Source organism: Stegostoma tigrinum, chromosome 18, assembly GCF_030684315.1.
Source record: "Stegostoma tigrinum isolate sSteTig4 chromosome 18, sSteTig4.hap1, whole genome shotgun sequence".
Taxonomy (NCBI): domain Eukaryota; kingdom Metazoa; phylum Chordata; class Chondrichthyes; order Orectolobiformes; family Stegostomatidae; genus Stegostoma; species Stegostoma tigrinum.
In genome coordinates this window covers 1,159,276-1,184,812 of record NC_081371.1, presented here as the reverse complement: position 1 = coordinate 1,184,812, position 25,537 = coordinate 1,159,276, and the positions used below count along the sequence as shown (strand labels likewise).

Genomic DNA, 25,537 nt, shown 5'->3' with positions numbered 1-25,537 from the left:
TGGGGGTGGGGGGAGAGACAGGGAGGTGGGATGTTGGGTGGGGGGGAGACAGGGAGGTGGGATGTTGGGTGGGGGGGAGACAGGGAGGTGGGATGTTAGGGCAGAGACAAGGAGGTGGGAATGGGGGCTGGGGAAACTGGGGGTTGGGATAGGGAGGTGGGAGTCAGGGGGTGGGGAGAGACAGGGAGGTGGGATGTGGAGGGTGGATTGAGGGCTGGGGAGTGAGATGTGGGGGGAGGGGGGAGAGACAGCAAGGTGGGATGTGAAGGGTGGAATGGGGGCTGGGGAGACGGGGGGGAGGGATGTTGGGGGGAGAGACAGGGAGGTGGGATGTTGGGTGGGGGGGGAGACAGGGAGGTGGGATGTTAGGGCAGAGACAAGGAGGTGGGAATGAGGGCTGGGGAAGGCTGGTTTGTGTGACTGACTGGGCTATGTTCACAATTGCCTGTGGTTTCTTGCAGTCTTGGGAAGAGCAGTTGTCATACCACACTATGATGCATCCAGATGGGATGCTATAGATGGTGTATCTATAAAAATCAGTAAGAATCTTTCTGGACCTGCTAAATTTTCTTATCTTCTGAAGAAGTAAAGGCTTTGTTGTGCTTATTTGATTTTAGCTTCAGTGTGGATGGACCAGGACAGATTGTTGGTGATTATCACTCCCAGGAACTTGATTCTGTTGACCATCTCCACTTTAGCACCATTGATGCAGTCAGGGTTGTGCCATTCCCTTAGCTTCCTGAAGTCAATGACCAGCTCCTTGTTTTACTGACATTGATTGAGAGATTGTTGCCTTTACACCATGCCACTAAGCACACTATCTCCTTTCCGTACTGTGTCTCATTGTTTTCGAGATCCTTTGTACAATGGTGGTGGCATCAGAAAACCCGTCAATGGAATTGGTGCAGAATTTGGCCACAAAGGTGTCTATAAGGAGTATAGTAGGGGGCTGAGTATGCAGCCTCTTAGGGCACCAGTGTTGAGGAATATCTTGGACAAAGTGGTGTCGCCTATCTTTACTGCGGTCTGTTGCTCAGCGTGTTGCAAATCCAGTTAGAGGGGTTGCAGAGACATAGGTCTCGAAGACAGAGATGAATTTTTTTGGTGTTATGGTGTTGAAGGTGGAGCTGTATTTAATAAGTAGGAGTCTAACATAGGTATCCTTGTTGTCCAGATGTTTCAGGGATGAATGTAGGACCAAGGCGATAGCATCTGCTGTGGTCCTTTGCATTGGTAGGCATATTGCAAGGGATCAAGGCAATCTGGGAAGCTGGAGTTGTAAGCCATGACCAACCTCTCGAAGCACTTCATTGTTATGGATGTCAGAGGTACCAGGCAGTAGTCATTGAGGCACTTTGCATGATTTTTCTTTGGTACCAAGATGATGGTGATGTTTTTGAAACAGTTGAGGACTTCAGATAGTAGTAAGGAGCAGTTAATGATGTCTGTGAATACTGCCGCCAGCTGGTCCACACAGAATCTGAGTGTACGGCTAGGGTCTCTTTCCAGGCTAGTTGCTTTCCATGGATTCACCTTTAAGGCTGATCTGTGGTGGTGACCAAGGCTACGGGTGCCTCCGACACTGTTGGGACAGGTGACATTGTTCACTACCCTTCTGTTCAAAGTGATTGTAGAATGCATCAAAATCATCAGATAGGAATGTATCATTCGACTTCGCTTTATAGCCGCAAGCCATGGCCATGCCACAAACGGCGGGTGTCCATGTGGTTAGTCTGGGCCTTGAGCTTAGTTTGGTATTGCCTCTTAGCATCCCTGATGGCCTTGCGAAGGTTGTACTTGGTTGCCTGTCTCAGTCAGGGTCACCCAGCTTGAATGCCTCAGACCTGGACTTCAGTAGGAAGCGGATTTCCTGATTCAACCATGCTTTCCAGTTGGGGAACACTTGGACTAACTTCATCGGCACACAGTCATTTAGCAGAAATGAAGTCTGTAGTGGTTGTGAAATTCTTGATTAGGTTGGCTGCCGAGTTCTTGATTATGGAACAATCTGGTGACTCTAAGCAGTCTCACAGAAGCCCTTTTGTTTCCTCAGATCAGTGCTACGCTACTTTCTATACTAGGTCCTTGTGCTTCAGCTTCTGCTTGTAGGCTGGGAGGAAGAGTACAGCATTGTCATCTGTTCCAAAATGCGGATGGGGAATGGAGCAATAGACATCTTTGGATGCATAGCAAAAGTCAAGGATGTTTGGACTTCTGGTGGGACAGAAGACATGTTAGTGGTATTTTGCTCGCATTTTCTTGAGATTGGTTTGTTTGAAGTCACTGGCCATGATAAACAAGACTTCGGGATATTCTGCCTCATGGCTGTTTAGTGTTGTATATTTCATCAAGTATGCTGTTCACTTCTGCATAGGGTGGAATGTAGATCACTGTCAGGAGACGGAGGTGAACTCGCACGACAAGTAGCACGGATGGCTTTTCATTTTAAATATTATAGGTCCGGGGCCCAGTGACTCACCACGGTCACCATTGCTGAGCACCAGGGGGTGTTGATTACAAAGCAGACGCCAATGCCTCTGCTTTGCCCGAGAACTCTGAATGGTGCACTTGGTGAATTAAAAATCCCTCGGGTGGTAATGCAGTCAGATGTAGCAGGGTTGAGCCATATCTCTGTGAAACAGAACACACAACATCTCTGAATTCTGTATGGAAAGCGAGTCTGGCTTTTAAGGCCATGCATATTGTTTTCAATGGCTTGGGTGTTTGTCAGGTATATGCTGGGGAGGGGAACATGAAACCTTGGAGTTTCAGTCTTTCTTTAAGTTCAAGTCTCCCATGTTTCTGAGTAAGGTGGCTGCTCCATGTCAATCTCAGATATTGGTGAGTGAGCTCTCCTGATGGGTCTTGGGCACTAACTGTGAACTTGTACACTCCAGAAATTTCGTGGTTGATCTCAGGCACCAGTGAAGGAATTCTGCTGCTGCGGAAGATGAGTGAGTGCAGCTGATGGGGTCCTGGGTGCAGTCACAGCCTTGAGAATTCCAGGAGGTTTTGTGGCCGATCTAGTTGGGCCACCTCAATGTTGGTTCACCATAGGGTCAGGTTGTGTTCCCATGTTGGTCAAGCCTAGGTTCTGGGTTTCCACAATGTCGGGCTTGCAAGAGGCTGGAACGCCTTCGATCTCCCTGGGCTTGCAGTTCCAGCAAGTGAGTGCTCCTGATGGGGTCCTGGGTACCAGCTTTGAGTGTTCTGGGGAGTCTTGTGACCAATCTAGTCAGGCTACTTCTGTCAGGTCACCTTGGGGTCAGGTCTCATTCCTGCACTGGTTGGGCTTCTGTTCTAGGTTTCTTTAGGTTTGCAGTTTTAAAGTAAGTAATTGGGCCTTGTCAATCAGAGGATCATCGAGTGCATTTAAAAGAATATTGTTAGTCATTTTGACAGAGTTAGAATTGAGTTTTAAAAGAGCAGAATGATTGTGATAGGTAAGAATAAGATCTGCTGTAGACAGCTATCAAGGAGTTGTCACGGTCTGGCGCCATCTTGGGAAAGATCTAATCCCCGGCACAAGCAATTTTCCTTGCAATGATATTGGTCTTGTTTCTGCTGGATGAACACAGGCCAAGCAGCATCAGAGGAGCAGGAAGGCTGATGTTTTGGGCCTAGACCCTTCTTCAGACCTGCTGTGTTCATCCAGCTCTACACTTTGTTATCTCAGATTCTCCAGCATTTGCAGTTCCTACTATCTCTTGGTCTTGTTTCTGTTGAGATGGAACCCACTAGCTTGTGCAGGTCCCAAATTGATGCCCTGCTTTTTAATTTCCTTCCTAACTCCCTAAAAATATGCTTTCATGACTTTATCCCTTTGCCTACCTACATTATCAATACTGAGGACACCTGAATCGTCTGCATGTCTCATTCTCTTTCTGCCTGTAGTACGCACTAAACCTGCAATGTTACCACCACTGTAAACGTGCTTTTTTTTTTCATTCATTCACACAATGAGGGTGTCACTGTTTTGCAGATGTAATTAACAGTTTGAGTCAACCACATTGCTGTGGGTCTGGAGTCACATGTAGACGATGCCAGGTAAGGATGGCAGTTTCCTTCCCTAAAAGACACGTGGATTTTACCATTAATTGGCAATAGAGTCATCATTTGAAACTTGATTACAGATGTTTTAACTGAATTGAAATTCTACTGTCTCTGGGGGAATTAGAATCCGGGTCCACAGCATATTACTTAAATCACTGGATTAATAGTCTGGTGCTAATACCACTAGGCCATTGCCTCCCCTTAACTATCCTTATAGCTGTGTGGCTCATGGCTGCAAAACAGTGATTCCAACTGATGCTCCAGATCCAGAGGTCAAGCTTGTGCACCCAGAAATGTTTTTCACAGATGTGTTCGTGTATGGCATATGATGCATTCATGATTTCCCACATGCTGTAAGAAATAAACTTCATTTGGCTGAGAATAACCAGAGCCAACTAATACCAAACTGCTAATCAGCTGCTTCACCAATACCAAAGTAAAGAATTACTGGAGGCTGAAAAAGAACCAAGCACTTTCTTTCTCATATCACCAAGTTCCCTTATTCACTAAATTAAAATCACTAAGTACTTTATAGCCAATAAAGTAATTTTGTAGTCGCTGTTGTACTATAGCCAATACAGCAGCTGATTTGGGCACAGGAGTGCCCCATCCAAAGAAGCAATCCGACAATCTGTTCTTGATAGCAACGTGTAGAGCTGGATGAACACAGCAGGCCAAGCAGCAACAGAGGAGCAGGAAGGCTGACGTTTTGGGCCTAGACCCTTCCTCAGAAAAACAGAAAATCTGTTCTTGATGATGGATATGTGAATGCAGGCTGATCTGCTGTGCACTTTTAATAGTATCTGGATTTGATGTCCATTCCAGAGGATAGATCTACCACAGCTGTTTCAATACATCACTGGGCTATCAGCCTGGATTATTTCTTCAATTCTGAAATGTGGGGCTTTTATCCGCAACCTTTCAGTTAGTGGTAAGAGTACTGCTCACTGAGTTCCAGCTGATGTGATGTGGTCATGTTAGGTGTCTGACTGATGTCAACCACATAAACTGTTGTTTTGTTTTTGCAGATTTCAAGTAATTAAAGAAAATTTGTACCCATACATAAATCATAGTGCATTTAAAAAGCTGGCTTTGCAACGATGATGGTTGAATAATGTTTTGTTTTAGGTTGATAAAATTGTAGAACAACTGCAACATTTGGTTCAAGGTTATGACCTTAGTGGACTGCGTGAATACTGGGGGTACCTGGATCATCGCCTGTTCAGCAGACTGGAGGATGCATATCGACACACAGTCAACAAGCTGAAAACCAGTTTGTACCGTTACTATCTGGTCCATACCATCCAGGTAATTGACCCTTGCCCTAACTGTATCTGGAGCATTTGATGAAAGCGGTACAGAGGGAACTTAACTTTGATTCTGACCCTGTGCAGAGCCTGTCTTAGGAGTGTTTGATAGGTCAGTTCGTGGGAGTTTTGCTTTTCAGTTTAAGGAGCAGAGGAAGTTTTGCAATCTATTGAACTCTTGTGCGTACCCTGTGTGGTCACTGCAACAACGTAAGGGGATATCTACTTTGTATCTAACCCTGACCTGCAGACTCTTATGGATGGTAGGTAAAGGTCAATGAGGTTCATTCTGCAGCTTTACCAGCACGGATAATTAACAAAATCGCACAAAGAGACAGTCTGAGGGATATGATTGTTTGTTTCATTTAATGTCTGTGCCAGCTGAACTTAGGCCTATGTGCTGCCTTTCTTTCATAGGACATCAGACGCTTCCTAACCTATCCTGCCAGAATGAATGCTCAACTTGAGACATTGGTCAATAAATGCTGTTTTACTAATCCATTGTGAAGATGTTGTGGCAAATGTCATTGCTTCGTGATTTTTGTAAAATTGGTCCCACAGCCCCACCCAGTCAATAAACAATCACTTACCTTTTTGTAATTAGGAATCGTTTTGTATGTATTGTCTCCTGAGTCTAGAGACCTCCACATTTGTCCTGGCCAGAATTAGTTAATTTGGCATAAATCTGAGAATCCTCCTGGTCAAGGTTAGTTAGTTTAGCACAACTGAGAGTCTTCCTGGTCTGTTGCATGTTGTCTTTCTGTATTTTCTGAGAATGGGGTTTTGGTGGAAGCTGTCCAAATGAGTATGACAATAACATTTCAGGTTTGGAGAGCAGGGCTTGCAGAAGGAAGGAAGGAAAGAATGTAATGTCTCTCTTTTTACTTTTGTTGCAGTCTAATAGGATTGATAAAACCCAGGAGTTCTTCCAGAAACAGGCCCTGGAACTGCAGAACCAGCCAGAATGGAAAGAATGGTTTGTTCTTCCTTTCGTTCCGAATCCAGATCAGAACCTAGTGTTTGCCACCTACTTCTCCAAGCAATGGGCAGAGACTTTTTTGGTGTCATTGCACAACTTTTTAAGCGTGCTGTTCCAGTGTATGCATATCCTTTATTGCATTGTGTTGTGAATTCTTTGTCTGCATTTCCATTCTGATTTTTCCTACTTGTCAGCTGACGGGACAGACCTTACAATAGATGGAAGATTGAAATGCTTCAAAGAAGCAGCTTTGTACTTATTGTCAGTAGTGCTGTCAATCCTTTGTGACTTGTTAAAAATCACCCCTTACGGTCAGATATGGTATATTCCTTTTGTCATTTTTTGACTTAATCCGGACCTTTTTTTTTCATTTGCTTCTCCACTGGCAAGTAATGATCAGCTTAGAAAGATGCATGTGGGCTGGGTGAATGTTGAGTAGTTTTTAATGAATGCATACATCTACTCTTCAGCACAAAGAAAATTGAAGTGGGTGGAGAAAGCAGCAGAACTTGATTGCGTAATTTTAAGGTCGATGAACAATGTTGTAAAGAGATAACTGTAGTATAAGAAAATAGTCGGAGGTGGATTCACAAAATAATTGAGTATATAAATGAGAATTGGGGAAAACTCCCCACTGGCTAATATAGCTAGGACAAAGGAAGATGGTTGTGATTGTTGGTAACCAATTTTCTGATTGAGGATGTTGCTGCTGAAGGTCTTCATGGTAGTTGATCAAGGTGCAACATTTTGATATACTTTATTAACACAAAGTCTGCAATGCTTGATTCTAGCTTTTTAGCTTTATTTCTTTTACTTTTTGACTGAATACTATGAAGAACTGAAACGTTTAACTTTGAACTTCTAACTTTGTTCCTTATTTCATTCCACCTTGTTCTTATGTTTTTGTATCTAGGCATTTGTACCTAAAATAGCACCATGTGGTAATATTGAAAACTTTTCACCGTACGTTTGTATGTGAATACGTGACAATAAAGTCTAAATCTGTTTCTGTAAGATCCTCCAGACCTATAATCCCCTGAAATTCCTCTGCTCCTCAATTCTGGCCAGTTGGACATGCTTAGTTTCTGGGATTTGCCCCCTAAATATTTTTACCTCTCTTCCTTAAAAAATGCTCCTTAAAACCTACTCTCTCGCCAAGCTTTTTGCTGTCTATGGAAATGCACGTTTATGTAATTAGTGTCAACGTTTGTTTGATATTTGTTCCTTTGAAGTTTGTTGGATAGTTTATTGTGTAAGGGTATGTGCCAGTGTTAAACACTTATCCATCACAACTCTATCATTCCCATTTTCTCAAGGACAATTAATGATGATCGAAAAAGTGTTAGCCTTGATAGTGATGCATCCATCCCGGGAAATATTTTAAAATGTGGATTATAGATTATGTAGATACAGGGCTCACTTCAATGACAGCACTGAGAATTGTACTGCGATTCTGTATCATTTTGTGATTGAGTTTAGGAAAGTTGAACCAGCCTGTGAGCTTTATCTCTCCCGTTTAAATCCTTGCAATGAATTGCTATTCTAATTTTGCAATAGGAACAATAACTATTTTCTATGTTTTCTAAATTATTCCTATGAGCTGTAATGCTGGACATGTTATCTCTTTATTTTTCTATTTTTTTTCTGAAATACTTCTACTGAAGGATCTATACCTAGGTACCTTGCGCTTAAGGTGATACCTTGTAAACATTTCACTGTGACAAAGCTAATTCGTATTGATCTTCCCTCTTTCAAAATGATTAGAATGGATTTATTCACTCATTGTAATTCCTTGTAATTAAACAGTAAGTGCCTACTCACAACAAGCATTCAGCTTTCTGCTGATAAGTGGTAAATAATGTTTAGTGTGTAAATGCCAGGCAGTGACCATCTCAACTACAAGTGAGCCTAATTCCTTTCATTCAATGTTTGGTGTTATCATTGATCAATCTCTCATAATCAACATCCTGGAGGTGGTAGTTGGCCAGAGATTTAGCTGGACTGGTCATCTATATAATATGGCTACGTGAACATTTCTAGGTGTAGCATATAACTCATCTCCTGTCTCCTAAAGGTCTGATACAAAGCAAAGGCAAGGCAAGTGTATGGTCAACACCATCCAGGACAAAGCAGCTCACTTGATTGACACCCATCACCACCTTAAATATTTACATTAATAAGAACATAGAACAGTACAGCACAGGTCCATAACTGATTCAAAGCAGCAACTTAATAAAGTTCCTTCAGCAGCACCACCAAAATATGTGACATTTAGGATCTGGATAGACAAAACCTTGGCCGTGCTTCTGTTAGAATACTGTGCTGTTTGATTATCTCATTTAGTTGGTAATACTGAAGTTCTTGAAAAGGGGCAGAGTCATTTAATAAGAACAAAATGCTGGAGAAACATAGCAGGTGTGTCAGCACTTGCGAATAGAAAAGTAGAGTTAATGTTTTGAGTCTGGTAAGACTTTTCTTGAGTTGTAAGTAGACTCCTTCCCAGTTTGAGCTATAATAGTTTATCAAGATAGATGAAATAGAAAGAGTGGACCAAGTAGTTAGAGAGAAACTGTTCCCTGTTGCAAAAGGATCAAGAACAGGATGGCACAGATAATTTTAATTGAAAGAGAAGCGAATGTGATGTGAGAAAAAGAAAATTCCATACAGTGAGTTGTCAGGGTCAGGAATACAATGCCTGAAAGTAAGGTGGAAGCAGGTTCAAGATGTTGAATGATTATTTAAATAGGAACAATATTCTGACATTTAAGGAAAAAGGAGAGTCAAAATGTTCATTCAGAGAGCTGGTGATTGCCTGGAAGGCCTCCTTTTGCACTATAACACTTCTATGAAGAGCTGGGACGATATACTTGGAGAAATAGAGCCTTGGGCATAACCTAATGTTTTGACAAAATGATGAGAATAAACTGTTAGAGAGGGTCAGGAGTCGCAGTTTTAATTTGTGTACCTGGACCTAGGTGAGATAATTAAGAAGCAGTCCTTTACCCAGAGAACACTGGATATCTGGAACAGACTTTTGGCTGTTATTGAGTTCAGATTTGCTGAATTCCCCCAAATGAGGACTTGATCAGTTTTTGTCCAGAGTAAAGATCTGACATAGCAGGTAGATACAGCAGGGAATTGAATGGGTCAGTGATCTGGACTAGTATTGGCTAGCCTGGCTTGGTTGTTTGGCGGGGATGTTAAGAGGAATTTCCTGTGAATTTTTGCCCTGATTTGGCCTGAGATTTTAATCTCTCTTGTGCTCCCCAGAAGATTTCATTGTTTGAAATGGTGATGGTTACGTGGGGAAAATGTAAATGGTGTGATACACACGGCATGGCAGTTGTGAGTGACAAATTGATTGGACCTGAGGATCCTTTCTTCAGTTGTTGATGCTGTCTTCAGTTGTCTTGTAATTCTGGCTATATCAGTTGTTCTGTTTCCTCGTCAAGTGGATAATTCTCAAATGTGAATCTAGATAGAGAATATTTTTTAACAAAGGCTTGTCTTTATATAGTGCTTTTCATGACCTCACTGTGTAAGCAAATGAATATTTTTGAAGCATGGTCATTGTTATAACGAAGGAATGTCTTCACAGCAAGCTCCCACAAATAATACTGCACTAGCAGGTAATTTGATATTTGTGATGTTAGGGGCTAAGTATAGACTAGCAGATCCAGATTAACTCCTGTAATCCTCTTTGAAATAATGTCATGCTTTCTTTAGCATGCACATGAGAGAGCATGGGGTTTTCAATTAAGACTCAGTAATAAATGGGATTATCAGGCAAGATTTTTGTGCTCAAGTCCTAGAGCAAGATATAGACCCACAACTTTCTGACTCATGAGTAGAGGTATTTTCAATTCATTATAGCTAACAAAGGCAGCAGAGTATCGGACCATAGATAGAGGCTGCCACAGCTAAAGATGATTGAGTCAGTAGTTAAAATGTCCTTTTTAGCTGGTCTTAGTGAACAATCAGCTCCAACTTTTGATTCCTTACCTAATCTTGGTCCAGGTTTCTAGAATCAGATGCAATACTTGATCAGCATAAATTCTGATATGTTAGCCAGAATGCATTTGCAACATTGGCACACAAAGCTGCCTTGTAGGTTAAAAGTGAACTCTTTTGCTTATTGCATGGTGAAATCCTTATTTCAGTCTCAGGCTTATGAAGAAAATTGGGTAGTCTTGGATGATCTGGAGGATGTGGTTATAATTTCAGTTTGGAGTGAACTCAATATTGATGCTGCAGACAGCTATGATCAATGCAGGGTTGATTTTGTGCACCTTTTATGACAGTGGTGCAGGCCACCAAGTTTGTGTTATGATCTGGCTCGGAACCAATAATTTTTATTTTAAAGTAAACAAAGTTTGAGATCCCAACTAGCTAAGAGAATTAAACTGCAACGTGCTTCTCAGTTTACAACAAACAATAATATTTACAATGTACAATGTCTTTTTGATATGTACTCTGACATCTAGAATTTATGAGGAAAATATATGAATAGAGGCTGGTTGAACACCCCATAGATTTCTTGGTAACCATCAATAGGTGCCTCACTAACTGCTTGCATGTTAGTTCGTTTACCTTTCCTGGGACTGCACTTCAGTACCTACTCAAGGTTCTAAATGATCACTTCGTACTGGTGTTCACTAGTGAGAGGGATGATGTGGGTACAGAAATTTGAAAGATGGACTGTGATGTATTTAAATATATCCCATGGCTGTTGAGTGTGCCAAGAGAGGAAATAGTAGGGGTGCTGGCAATTTTCAGTTCTTGTCTGGCCACAAGAGAGGTGTCAGAGGACTGGAGCACAGCCAGTGTGCTACCATTATTCAAGAAGGGAGCAAGGGATAGGCAACTCCAAGCCAGTCAAGCTAACCTCACTGGTCAGGAAACTATTGGAAGTAATTCGGAGGGAAAGAATTAATCTCTACTTGGAGAGGCAGGAATTAACCATGAACAGCATAGTTTCGATGTCATATCTGAACAATTTGATTTGAATATTTTGAAGAGGTGACTATGTAAATGAATGCACTGTGTTCAGTGTGGTCTACTTGGGCTTTAGAAAAGCATTTGTTAAGATAATGTGAGACATAGCGAAGATAAGATCCCATGGGATCCAAGGAAATTTGGCTGATTAGATCTAGAATTAGCTGAGCGGCAGGAAGCATAGTGATGGTTGAGAGGTGTTTTTGAAACTGGCAGCCTGTGTCCAGTGGTGGTCCACAGGAAACAGTGTTGGGGCTTTTACTATTTGTGGTGTGTATATACAAATGATTTAGACATGAAATAGGAGGATTGATCAGTTAGATTGTGGATGATATGACAATTGGTGGGGTGGTAAATGGTGATAAGGATGCTTTGATTGTAGGAGAATACTTACAGGCTGATCAGTGACAAATGGAATTCAATCTGGATAAGTGTGAGGTGATGCACTTTGGCAGGGTATACAAGGCAAAGGAATACACGATTAATTGGGGGGCTATGGGAAGTGCAGAGGATCAGCAAAGCCATGGTATGCATGTCCATCTGTCCCTTAAAGCCACAGGACAGGTAGGTAATGTGGTTAAGATGATATGTCGAGTGCTAGAGTTTGACGCATAAAATTTAAGAGCAGAAAAGTTATGCTGGAACTGTATAAAAAGTTGCTTAGTCCACAGCTAAAGTATTGTTTGAAGTTCTGGAACCAACAGAGGACAGATGTGATTGTACTGGAGAAAGTGCAGAAGAGATTTACCAGAGTGTTGCCTGGGCTGGAGAGTTTTGGCCATGAAGATAGGATTAGATAGACTGGAGTTGTTGACCTTGGAGCAGAGGAGATTGAGGGGGGTACGTGATTGAGATGTGTGAAATAATGAGGGGCATATCAGCAGGAAGGAACTTATCCCTTTGGTGGAGGGAACAATGACCAAGGACCCATCAGTTGGAGGTAAGAGGCAGGAGGTTTAGAGAGGATGTGAGGAAAAGATTTCTTTCACTTGGAGAGTGACAGCAACCTGGAACTTGCTATCTATAAAGGTGGTAGAGCTGGACGCCCTCATAATATTTAAGTGTTTAGATGTGCATTTGTGATGCCAAGGCCTGTGAGGCTATGGGCCAAATGGTGAAAGCTACAGTTAGAATAGTTAGGTGGTGGTTTTCCCCAGAAGAGCCTTTTACTGTGCTATTGACTATCAGGGCATAGTTGCAGCCTTTTTTTTTGTAAACAGATAACTAGCTTCACTGTGCTATTGCTGCTCGTGGTTTCTCATAGAATCCCTGCACTGTGGAAGCAGGCTATTTGGCCCTTTTAAGTCTACACTGACCCCCCAAAGAACATCCTACCCAGACCTCCCACCCACCCCCCCACCCTACCCCTGTAAAGCTGCATTTCCCTTGACTAACCCACATAGCCTACACATCTTTAGAATGTGGGAGGAAACCAGAGCACTCGAGGAAATTCATGCAGACATGGGGACAATGTGCAAACAGCCAGTCAAGGCTGGAGTCAAACCTGCTAATCACAGTCACCGTGCCTCCTGGTTTCTTCAGGCTTTAATATTTCTCATTAGCTGTGCAGGCAGTCTCTGTGCTGTGACCACGTTCCATTCTGAAGTATGCTTGCAAGTCAAATTGTACATCAGTTGGAACACAGTTATAACATAGCCATTTCTAAGTATAAGAAATGATCATGTATCAGATCTTTAAAATTATACCCGTGTACAGGATTGTGTTTGTAAGTATGAATGTTCATAAGTGGGATGCTCATAAATCAGGGATCCTCTATATTTAGCAAACAATTCATGTCAACTTTGTTATACCTCCACCTTCAGTTGCACTGAATTATTAGTTGTCACAGGTTTCTTCCAAGACCCTACAGCTCCCAGGACCTTTCCTAACCCCAGCATCTACTGGCTCCTGTGACTTCTGAGTCCTAGTTCAGTCTGTTACAGCAGTGTCTTTCGCAGGGTGAGCCATTCTGTCCCTGTTGCTAAGCACTTGATTGACTTGGACCTCGAAGATAGAAATCTCCTTCCATGTTTGTGACTGGCTGAATATTAGAACATAGAACATAGAACATTACAGCACAGTACAGGCCCTTCGGCCCTCGATGTTGTGCTGACCTGTCATACCGATCTCAAGCCCATCTAACCTACACTATTCCATGTACGTCCATATGCTTATCCAATGACGACTTAATACCTAAAGTTGGCGAATCTACTACCGTTGCAGGCAAAGCGTTCCATTCCCTTACTACTCTCTGAGTAAAGAAACTACCTCTGACATCTGTCCTATATCTTTCACCCCTCAATTTAAAGCTATGCCCCCTCGTGCTCGCCGTCACCATCCTAGGAAAAAGGCTCTCCCTATCCACCCTATCTAACCCTCTGATTATTTTATATGTTTCAATTAAGTCACCTCTCAACCTTCTTCTCTCTGATGAAAACAGCCTCAAGTCCCTCAGCCTTTCCTCATAAGACCTTCCCTCCAGACCAAGCAACATCCTAGTAAATCTCCTCTACACCCCTTCCAAAGCTTCCACATCCTTCTTATAATGCAGTGACCAGAACTGTACACAATACTCCAAGTGCAGCTGCACCAGAGTTTTGAAATCATCAATCATTGAACTGCTCTTAGTGCCCAATTTAAAAATCTTGCAACAAACTTGTGCCTAGGTAGGGATGAATGTAACTTACGTTGTAGCATCATTTTTATTTCTACCTTTTGGCAGATTCATAACTTAGCGGAATGTTGGCTTGTGAAAACTTTCTCTGACCTAAGTGACCCCTCACCCACAAGAAAAGCTGTATGTTGATGTAAAAATCTCTGGCCTAAGACTTAAACAATGCAGAGTTAATTCTTAACTTTTCAGATCCATATGCTCCTTTCTGGAGAAGAGTTATAAGAAATTTGATGTTAACTTTGTTTACCTCTTCACAGCTGCAAGACCTGCAGAGTTTGTCCAGCATTTTCTTTTTTATTATTGTAATAAATCTGACCATGATTTGAACCTGAGAACTTGGTGTATTTGATAATGTTACTTTGAAAATGAAGCTTTGACATGAGACTGGCACCATACTGAAGTGATTTCCTAAAAGTATGCAGGATTTTGCCAGACATTTTCCCCCAGAACTTTTAAACTTGACATTAAACTATGAATTGATGAAGCATTTTTTTCTTAACTTGTGTCACCTGTTCCTATGTTGCTGAACTTTGATGCAGAGGTCCAGAGATGCTACCAACTACAGGAAGAAAATGAAGTCTTAAGGCAGAAGGTAGTATGTTGTTTTATTGAAACCCAGGGAGGTTTTTAAGTCTTGCTGGGTGTCAGTGAGGCTCAGGTTAGGTAAGCATGGGTGAGGGAGAAGGTGGCCAAGAAAAGTTGTAGGATAGAAAGCCTTTATTCTGGGCTGGTGAGGCTCAGGTTGAATAAGTCTAGCACTGGGATGGAGAGTCAAAACTCCAATTATCTCTCAGCCCCAAGCTGATAGAAACTTTGGGTAATCTGAGAGTTGGCATTGTTTCCAGTTTTCTTGTGTGCTTAGTTCTTGGTTATGTACTTTCAAAGTGTGTGATATCGACAAATGGTCTAGTGAATGGTGATAACACAGTGTGGAGCTGGAGGAGCACAGCAGGCCACGCAGCATCAGAGGAGCAGGAAAGTTGACGTTTCGAGTCGGGACCCTTCTTCAGATTTTTGATCCCGACCCGAAACGTCGTTTCCTGTTCCTGTGATGCTGCCTAGCCTGCTGTGTTCCTCCAGCTCCACACTGTGCTATCTCTGACTGCAGCATCGGCAGTTCTCACTATCTGTTGTGAATGGTGATTTTCTTTTTACTTGCCTTGCAGTGTGCTTCCAGCTTTCACTGAAGGTGTGAGAATCCTTGAGATTGTTGGTTTGTCAGGGTGCTTGTGTTTTTTAGGGGACATTGGAAACTTGATATTTACCATTTAAACTATAAAGTGTGTGCTGTTTTGATTTCCTAAATTTTCATGTTATCCCTCAGTTGTTTGCTCTGCAAGCAGAGCCAAGAATGAAGAAAGAAGAGGAGATGATTCACCACAAATTGCCTCCATACATTCAGAACATGGACCGACTGGGAGATTCAGAATTGTGAGTACTGCCGCTAAAAATCAATACTGAGGTTTGTTTTGATAAGCTTTTAGTCATAGAACAGTTCAAAGCCTCATTCCACAGTACTGATTCTGGGGCAGGTATCCAACTCTACAAACCTACTCCACACACCATTACTTTGTCATTCCTTTGAGTGCAATGCAAAATGTTCTTGGAAACATTGAATCCTCTGTAAACCCTTAATGCACAAAGCACATTGCATCCGTTGTCACATTTCACATGATAACAGTTGTTAATATACAGGGTGGCCCCACTTTATGAACACTTATACTTACAACTGAGATCCACACAGGAGTCTAATTTTAAAGATCCAATGTATGAACATTTTCTGTATTTGCAAACAGCTATTTTAAATTGTCCTGCATTGCTTTCCAATCTGCATACAAATCGACTTGCGTTTGGGCTCCAGAACAGAACCTGTTTGCATTCTGGGACTGAATGTAATAACAATTTCTGTTTTTATTTGTTTAATATCTGATATGTCCCTTATTTGTGGCCCATATATTAGTGACTTTTGCAGCAGAGATTTCTCTTTCTACTGTACGCATTGACCAGGTATCGTAGTACCATTGAGGAAGGGGTTCTTATGCTACTGTGGTTGTTTTGCTCCTCTGATCCAGAAGTCCCACCTGCTGCAGGGATGTGTCATAGCTTTTATAAACAAGTTGATTAGAAAAATATTTAAATGTGCATTTTCCAAATTATTTAAATTGTTTCTTATTGTTCTTTTATTCTAAAAATACTACAGCACAGGAACAGCTTTTATCCCTCCAGTTCTGCACATTTTGCCCTTTCATACTAAAACTGTGTTCACTTACAGGCTTTGCATCCCTCATTTCCCTTCGTATTCATGTATATACAGGCGCTACTTGAAATCTGCCATTGTGTCTGCTTCTACCACCACCTCTGGCAGCATGCTGCAGGCACTCATCACCTTTGCACATATGTTTTAAACTCAGCCTGCTCAAAACCTTGAACCTGTGTTCCCAGTAGTTGATCCCTCGACCCTGAGAGAATGCCTCATACTTTCCACTCTATCCATGCAATTCACAATCTTTTAAACTTGTATCAGGTCACCCCTCAACCTCCTATGTTCCAGTGAAAACAAATCCAGTCTACCCCACCGTTCTCCATAGCTAAAATCCCCCACACCAGGCAACATCCTGATAAACCTTATCTGTACCCTCTCCAAAACATCCGCATCCTTCTGGTAGTGTGGTGACCAGAACTGTATACAATTTTCTCCCTCAGAAGTTTTTGACATATTGCTGTTGTCCAGTCCTTTGGACATTTACATTTTCCTTCATTTTATGTGTGTGAGTCTACTTTTAATGTGGCAAGGCCATCACATGAAAAATCCAGTTATTTCACACCCTAGTTCTTTATCCACACATGTGGTTTCCAGTTTCTGACAGTAGAACGCTGGAACTTTATTCTGGCAGGATTTCGCCCTCCTTAGCAAAGGTGCACAGGCGTTGACTATCGTACTGGGATCTGATAACTTTGGCCAGGTTGCACATTGAACCTGGGCTCAGCTTGGCTGCTTTATCTCTGAATTGTACATTTTTTTTCTATTTCACCCTCAGTATGAAACCACTTTGTCTTGTATTGTTGGAATTTTAAACCGGTCCTGTATTATGATCTTTTTGTTATTTGCACTGGTACATCGTTGGTTCCTTGGCAACCTGGTAGTGAGTCAAATTATTGTCCCACTCTGTATATGGAGTCAGTCACAGTAATCTTGTGTTTTTAAGATAAGATTGAATTTGCTGTTTATTTGCAGAGAATTGATGTCCAGTCAGAGGGCCTCGTCAGTGATGTCGTCTCAGCCCAAAGCTGGCTCATTTCTGTCATTGCTACTCCCACAAAGCAAGAAACCCTCAGGAAAAGGCCAGGTGCACCCAGGGCCTTTGCAGTCCTGTCAGAGTCCGGTGTCATTCGGAAAGAGAGATGGTGCCAACAATCAGGTATTGACAGTTTGTGCCAACTCCATTTGCTGTTTCAATGTTCTACAAACCAATAATGGCCCTGTATCAGGAAATTGCTTGTTTGTTGTCTCTATTGGTCAGACCACCAAGAGTAAAGAGACTTTGGCCTCCAAAGATGGAAAAGTTCTGATGAACACAGCAGCTGACACCAGCACGCTGCAGCAGCGACAGAGGAAGATACAGGACCATGAGAGAGACCCAAACATGGTGCAGCAGCGACAGAAGAAGGTGCTGGACCATGAAAAAGAACGAAAGGATCTGTTATCCAAACATAATACACAGGTAAAAGTCAGATTAATCTGAATGCTAATCAGGATAATTGAAAGTAACTTCCAGCAGGTTATGTTGTAGTGTTTTGAAGAAATCTTGAATGCTGCTGCAGGGTCAGTAAGGTGTGCTGCACTGCAGTCCGCATAGTACCTCCAGGCAGAGCTCGGATACATTCACAACAGAAAATGTGGTGCCGCTCAGCTGTCTCTATGGTTTCTGACTCCCCACACAACTGCTCAGCGTCCAACTATCACCGCAAGTTATTACACAATTGGGGAAGTTTTCTACTGCTTTGAAGCTTAATTTGCACCATGTAATAGAATCATGGCTGATCTGACGAGCCGCATGTCCACTTTGCTGCCCTTTCCTTTTAATCTTTGATCAAAAATCTATCTATCTCAGTCTTAAATATAAACAAGCCTCTGTCCCCATGGCTGCCTATGACAGGGAGTTCCAAAGTCCCTCAAACGTCTGACAGAAGAAAATCCTCCTCATCTCATTCTTAAAATGGAGCCCTTTAATTCTCTGACAATGCTCTTTGGTCCTAGAGTCACCGATTGGGGGAGTTAACCTCTCAGTATTTACCCTGCCAGGCCCTCTAAGAACCAGCACCTGCACACTGATACAGTTGCAGTAAAAATTATCACCTTCTCTTGCACTCCAACCCCATTGAAATAAGGGCCGAATTCCATTTGCCTTTCTGATTACCTTCTGTACCTGTGTGCCAGCTTTCTCGGTTTCATGCACAACTGCCCACAAGTCCCTTTGTGTTTTGCTTTCTGCAGTTTTTCCCCAATTAAATATTATTCTGTTCTTTTATTCTCCCTTCCAAAATGAAAACTTCACATTTTCCCACATTGTCACTTCACTTGCTAATGTTTTGTTCGCTTACTTAACCTATCACTATCTCTTTGTAAACTCTTTGTATCCCTCTCGTAACTTGCCTTTCCACTTATTTTTGCCGTAGGCAAATTGTGGTACAATGCGTGTGCTTCCTTCCTCCAAATCATTAATATTTATTGTAAACAGTTATGTTTCCCGCAGTGATTCTTATCAAACCCCACTGATCACAGGTTACCAACCTGAAAAAGAACCCCTTATTTTCACTCACTGTCTCCTGCCTATTAACCAGTTCTCTATGCACACCAGAATACTACCTCCAGCACTGTGGGTTGTTACCTTATGTCTTAAACTACCATGAGATACTTTACTGAATGCCTTCCCGATGTCCAAATATATCTACTGATTCCCCTCTAACCACCGTCGTTGGGGCTTCCTCAACAAACTCTTAATAAATTAGTCAAACGTGATCTCCCTTTCATGAGCATGCTGACTGTGCTTGATTAGATTATGATTTTCCAAATGTTCTGCTATTACTTCCTCAATAATTGATTCCAGTGTTTTTCAAATGATAGATGTCAGGGCTAAGTTAACCACTTTTTGCCTCCCTCCATTTTTGAACAAGGCTGTCACGTTAGCAGTTTTCCAGTTCTCTATTACTTCTCCAGAATCTAAGGATTTTGGAAAATTACAAGTAATTCATTCACTATCAAGTAGCTATCAATTTCACCTTCTTTGACATAATTCTCTGATAATTCTTCACAAGTGGGCTACATTCAAAAAGTGCTAGTCATCATAGTCTTACAGCCAAGCCTGATCCTGCTCAATGCTATTGACTTAGATAGTGCCAGAGGCAGACTTGACTGAAATTTACTGTCAGCGCTGAAGTTAATTAATGTGGCTTATCAAATCTCAGGAGTTGGGAGTACCTGAATAAAAATAGAACTTGGGATCCTCTGGTGAGTTCATACTCTCCCTGCTCTAAAGTGAAGAGATCACACGAGCATCTGAATGTTCAAGAAATTATTTTATTTTCTCCAATATTAACGGGTGCAAATTTCATTGCTATCTAATTGCATCCAGGGTATGGAGAAAAACTCTGAGCCCGGCTGCACTGAAATGGATATTTCCAGCAGCCCTGACATGTCTGTGGATCAACAGGACTCTCCTACAAAACTGAACAAGTGTAGCTTGGAGCGCAGGAGTGAACAGCCTTTCATAGTGCTGAGTCAGGAAGAATATGCAGAACATCACTCCTCCATCATGTATTGTGGGTGAGTTGGTGTTTATAGTTGTCTATGTATCACCTGCATTTTATAGTGTGCCTACTTTGTAAAATTCTCCCTTAAACTGTTGTTTTACATATGCACTCAGTTTGTAAACAATAACAACATTGTGGCAAAAGCAGAAGTTGCTGGAAAAGCTCAGCAGATCTGGCAGCATCAGTGAAGAGAAATCAGAGTTAATGTTTCGGATCTGATGATCCTTCTTCGGAACTGGTCACTGGATCCAAAACAGTAACTCTGATTTCTCTACATAGATGCTGCCAGACCTGCTGAGCTTTTCCAGCAATTTCTGTTTTTGTTTCTGATTTGCAGCATCTGTAGTTCTTTCAGTTTTTACAACATCGTGACAGTTCAGATTATTTTGGGAGGTGTTTGTTGTGTCTGGGCTTCATATATTCATACACAACTACAAGTTGCCTGTTCTCTCTGTGCAATACCCATGTAGCAACCTGCCTTGCTAATGGGATTGAATAATGTTTAACAGTCCTGTGGTAGTGGAGCTGTGGCTTTATTCCAACGGAAGCTAACAGATCATAGATTAATAAATGACCATTCCACAACCTGAGCCTGAATAGAATGGTATCTAAACTAAGTTGCACAACCAACTGCAGTCCTCTTGGAATTAAGCCTCTAATTAAGCCTTCTTGCACTTTAATGTTAGGTTTCTAATTGTAGGTTGAGATTGGTATTGATGGTGTTTCCAGAAAGCTAGCTTTATTTAATGAAAGTATGCCGTGTTCTTGGAGTCTCGATTTATCGTGCAGCTCCGGTGATGTTCATTTAATAGCGGTCTCAGAGGATAATACACCAGTTTTAAATGTATTTCTTTTGTGACTGATTTAGGGTGGATTGCTCTGGCAGGAGAGTTGCCAGTCTGGATATTGATGGAGTGGTTAAAGTGTGGACATTTAACCCCACGATGCAGACTAAAGCCACTATAATGTCCAAATCACAGCTGCTTTCCTTGGAATGGGCTACCAAACCAGACAGATTGGTGAGGAACAATCTATATAATCTGGATATTTCTCTCAGACACTGCTTCCCAACTGTTCACTAGAATGTAATTGGAAGATCCATTAATGTTGGAATGTGGATGGCAGGGTGGATTAATTCCAAGAGTGACAAAGATGAGTACTAGAGCAGCAAAATGACATACCAATGCAATAGTATCCAGGATGCGGTGTTGCAAGACACTAAAGTGTCAAATTCCTCATAGAGCTGTAGTGCATTGGCAGTGTTGAGTGGACTTGATACAGTGCTGCCATGTACTGGCTACTATACTAACGTACACTCTGTTTATCGTTACTCCTGTACTGAATACAGTCCTTCTGTGTACTGGTTATTGCACTAACTTAGTGTGTTTATTGCGATCGCTATACTTTACAATTGCAGGGGTGAACCTACTTCATCCCTTTGTAATTGTGTAATTTTCCTTTGTTGAACTTTTTGACTTGCCCTTGTATTTTGGTGCTTGCTTAGGATTTCTTCTTTGGCGTTATAATGCTAGACCTGTCAAGAATAGCAGACTTCTTTCCCTAAAGACTAACAAAACAATTGTTTCTTACAATGATCTCAGAACTTCATGCTTTCATTTTTAGTGTCCAGAGAATTCATTTGTGGGGTTTACTGGCTAGTCAGCAGTTAAAAAGTTGTGAATAATTTTGTTTCCTTTTAATTTCTTCAAACGTCTTCTGAGGAATATTGATGTAATTTTTATGACTCAGTGTGTTCATGGAAAAACTATTGAGTATTTGCAGAGAGCACAATATAGTTAGTTGTCAGCTTTCTACGGGGATCAGAAGATTTTTCCTTTATAGCCCAAAGTTTGATATCTTCATAGCTGAAGATTGTGTGCTGTTCTGAAATCCACGTTATTAGGAAGAATGCAGTAGCACTGGAGAGGGTGCAGAGATTCATCTGGATAGCGAGTTTTGAGAAGATTTGTAGCTCAGGTTGAGGTTCTGGATGTGAGTTTGCTCGCTGAGCTGGAAGGTTCGTTTTCAGATGTTTCGTCACCATTCTAGGTAACATCATCAGTGAGCCTCCGACAAAGCACTGGTGTTATGTCCCGCTTTCTATTTATCTGGTTAGGTTTCCTTGGGTTTGTGATGTCATTTCCTGTTCTTTTTCTCAGAGAATGGTAGATTGGTTCCAAATCAGTGTGTTTGTTGATGGAGTTTCGGTTGGAATGCCGTGCTTCTAGGTCTTCTCGTGCGTGTCTCTGTTTGGCTTGTCATAGGATGGATGTGTTGTCCCAATCAAAGTGGTGTCCTTCAGATGAGCCAAACAGAGACACGCACGAGAATTCCTAGAAGCACGGCATTCCAACCGGAACTCCATCAACAAACACGTTAATTTGGAACCAATGTACCATCCCCTGAGAAAAAGAACAGGAAATGACATCACCAATGCAGGAAATGACATCACCAACCCAAGGAAACCTAACCAGATAAATAGAAAGCGGGACATAACACCAGTGCTTTGTCGGAGGCTCACGGATGATGTTACCTAGAATGGTGACGAAACGTTTGAAAACGAACCTTCCAGCTCAGTGAGCAAACTCACATCCAGATTCATCTGGATGTTTTCTGGTTTGGAAAGTTTCATATATGAAGAGAGATTGGACCAACTGGGGTTGTTTTCCTTAGAGAAGACTTTGAGTGGACAGAATTGAGATGTATAGAATTGAGAGACATAGATAGGGTAGACAGGAAGAAAACTTTCCCCATGGCGATAACCAGGGTGTATAGATTTAAGGTAAAGGGCAGGAGGTGTGAGGAGAATCTTATTCAACCAGAGGATGATTGGAACCTGGAACTCACTTCCTTTACGAGGCAGTCACCATCCTAACTTTTAATCACTACTTAGATGTGTGCTTTCAATGCTAAGGCAAACAAAGCGGATAGGCCTTGGAATTACAATAGTTAGGTGGTTGTTTTTGACCAGTGCAGACTTGATGGACTGAAGGGCCTTTTTCTGTGCTGTAGAACTCTATGTCTGTGACTGCTCTTTGTCAGCACCCTGCCTGCTGAGCTTCTAAACTGTATACATTTTTTTGTCCAAAGACCAACAATATCTGCCTTCATAATGTTTAATGTTTCCAGGCCTGCATCTGCCCCTCAACCGCAAAATGCCTTTGTCACCTTCAGATGTTGACAATGTCAATGTTTTCCCAAACAGCCACTAATTCTTCATGCTGGATAAACTTAACTAACCCATAATTCTGCTACTCATAGCCTAGCTTGTACAAAGCCCTGTTCACCCTTGTGTTTGCTGACCTCCATTGATTCCCATTTCTGTAAATCTCACATTTTAAAATTGCCATCCCTGTATTTGAATTTATTCATGGCTTTGTCACAATCTTCTTAACATTTTTGCAGCTTAGAACACTCTTTATCTTGGCCCCCTGAAATCTCCGTTTTTCTAATCTTGGTGTCCTCAAAAAAGCTCTGACATTCATTCACCATTGACAGCCATGCCTTCATGGATCACACATTGAGAGCATTAGGTGTTCCTCTAATTTGGTGTCCTTCTAGAATTAAGTTTAATTCCTGCTTTATAAAGTTTGATGAATGGAATCAATCACTTGGTAACTAAAATGCTCAAATATATTTTGCACCAACCGTATGTCAAGGCTGAACTTCCTGTTGAAGAGAAGCAGCCCTCAGAAGGTCAGGAGGAATGGGATACAGGGGAACTTAGCTGCTTCTATACAGAATTGGCTGGCCAACAGAAGACAGCGAGTGGTAGTAGAAGGAAAATATTCTGCCTGGAAGTCAGTGGTGAGTGGAGTTCCACAGGGCTCTGTCCTTGGGCCTCTACTGTTTGTAATTTTTATTAATGACTTGGACGAGGGAATTGAAGGATGGGTCAGCAAGTTTGCAGACGACACAAAGGTCGGAGGTGTCGTTGACAGTGTAGAGGGCTGTTGTAGGCTGCAGCGGGACATTGACAGGATGCAGAGATGGGCTGAGAGGTGGCAGATGGAGTTCAACCTGGATAAATGCGAGGTGATGCATTTTGGAAGGTCGAATTTGAAAGCTGAGTACAGGATTAAGGATAGGATTCTTGGCAGCGTGGAGGAACAGAGGGATCTTGGTGTGCAGATACATAGATCCCTTAAAATGGCCACCCAAGTGGACAGGGTTGTTAAGAAAGCATATGGTGTTTTGGCTTTCATTAACAGGGGGATTGAGTTTAAGAGTCGTGAGATCTTGTTGCAGCTCTATAAAACTTTGGTTAGACCGCACTTGGAATACTGCGTCCAGTTCTGGGCGCCCTATTATAGGAAAGATGTGGATGCTTTGGAGAGGGTTCAGAGGAGGTTTACCAGGATGCTGCCTGGACTGGAGGGCTTATCTTATGAAGAGAGGTTGACTGAGCTCGGTCTCTTTTCATTGGAGAAAAGGAGGAGGAGAGGGGACCTAACTGAGGTATACAAGATAATGAGAGGCATAGATAGAGTTGATAGCCAGAGACTATTTCCCAGGGCAGAAATGGCTAGCACAAGGGGTCATAGTTTTAAGCTGGTTGGTGGAAAGTATAGAGGAGATGTCAGAGGCAGGTTCTTTACGCAGAGAGTTGTGAGAGCATGGAATGCGTTGCCAGCAGCAGTTGTGGAAGCAAGGCCATTGGGGTCATTTAAGAGACTGCTGGACATGTATATGGTCACAGAAATTTGAGGGTGCATACATGAGGATCAATGGTCGGCACAACATTGTGAGATGAAGGGCCTGTTCTGTGCTGTACTGCTCTATGTTCTATGCACGCTGCCATTGTCTCCTGCTGCAAGCTTGGCATGGATACTGTGTTTTAAACTCCTTTTTAGTATGTGCAGTTATTGAATAGGTAATGGTAACTGAGAAAGTTGTACTCCATATCTGTTTATAGGATTTTCAGCAATTTTCAGGAATGATTTCTGCAATTTGCAATTTTGGAGATCCCAGTATTGAGAATCAATATGCTATGCAAGGCCTTTCCAGAGTATTCAATTTCGAAACTGCATGTTTTAGCACAGCAATGTTTTCAGATATGTATTCCTTCTGCAGCTGTTGCTTGGCAGTGGGATCGGAACAGTTCGACTTTATGATACCGAAGCTAAGAAGAGTCTCTATGAGCTGACAATTGGTGAATCTTATCCTAGGTAAGTTCAGTATGTATAAGGGGGAGCTGGCAACAAGAAAATATGCAAGTTGTACTTGTGGGGCATGGGCATCTCCGGCTGGCCAGCATTTATTGCCCTTGTGTAGGTGATGGTGAGCTGCCTTCTTGACCCATTGCAGTCCATGTGCTGTAGGTTTACCTATGATCCCGTTAAAGAGGGAATTCCTGAATTTTGATCCAGCGACAATGAAGGATTAGCAATATATTTCCAAGTCAGGATGATGTATGGCTTGGTGAGAGACTTGCAGGTTGTGATTTTTCTTGGTATCTGATACCCTTGTCCTTCTCGATGGAAACGGTCATGGGTTTGGAAAGTGCTATCTAAGGATCCTTGGTGACTTTGCAGTGCATCTTGTAGATAGTATGCACTACTGAGCATTGGTGATGAAGGGAGTTACGTTTTAAAATATGTTTGATGAAATGTTGAAACTCAGCTGACCTGCATCAAAAATTCAATATAACTAAATATGTGAAGGCTAATGTACCATTTGCTGTCTTCACCTGCATGTTTACTTTTAGCCTTGGTGTAC

At 42.0% G+C, this 25,537-nt stretch overlaps 1 protein-coding gene across 4 annotated transcripts in view; it reads left to right on the top strand.

The window, feature by feature from the left end:
• Nucleotides 1–25,537, top strand: part of wdr91 (WD repeat domain 91) — a 59,756-nt gene that overhangs the window by 3,873 nt on the left and 30,346 nt on the right. For 3 of the 4 annotated variants that reach the window (XM_048549241.2, XM_048549242.2, XM_048549240.2), the window contains exons 3-11: nt 5,182–5,361; nt 6,257–6,464; nt 14,518–14,600; nt 15,333–15,439; nt 17,244–17,427; nt 17,530–17,730; nt 19,642–19,832; nt 20,688–20,838; nt 24,893–24,987. In XM_048549241.2, the coding sequence (XP_048405198.1) occupies nt 5,182–5,361; nt 6,257–6,464; nt 14,518–14,600; nt 15,333–15,439; nt 17,244–17,427; nt 17,530–17,730; nt 19,642–19,832; nt 20,688–20,838; nt 24,893–24,987 (1,400 nt within the window). The remainder of the gene's footprint in view (nt 1–5,181; nt 5,362–6,256; nt 6,465–14,517; nt 14,601–15,332; nt 15,440–17,243; nt 17,428–17,529; nt 17,731–19,641; nt 19,833–20,687; nt 20,839–24,892; nt 24,988–25,537) is intronic. The other variant, XM_059652261.1, reaches the window with a different exon arrangement.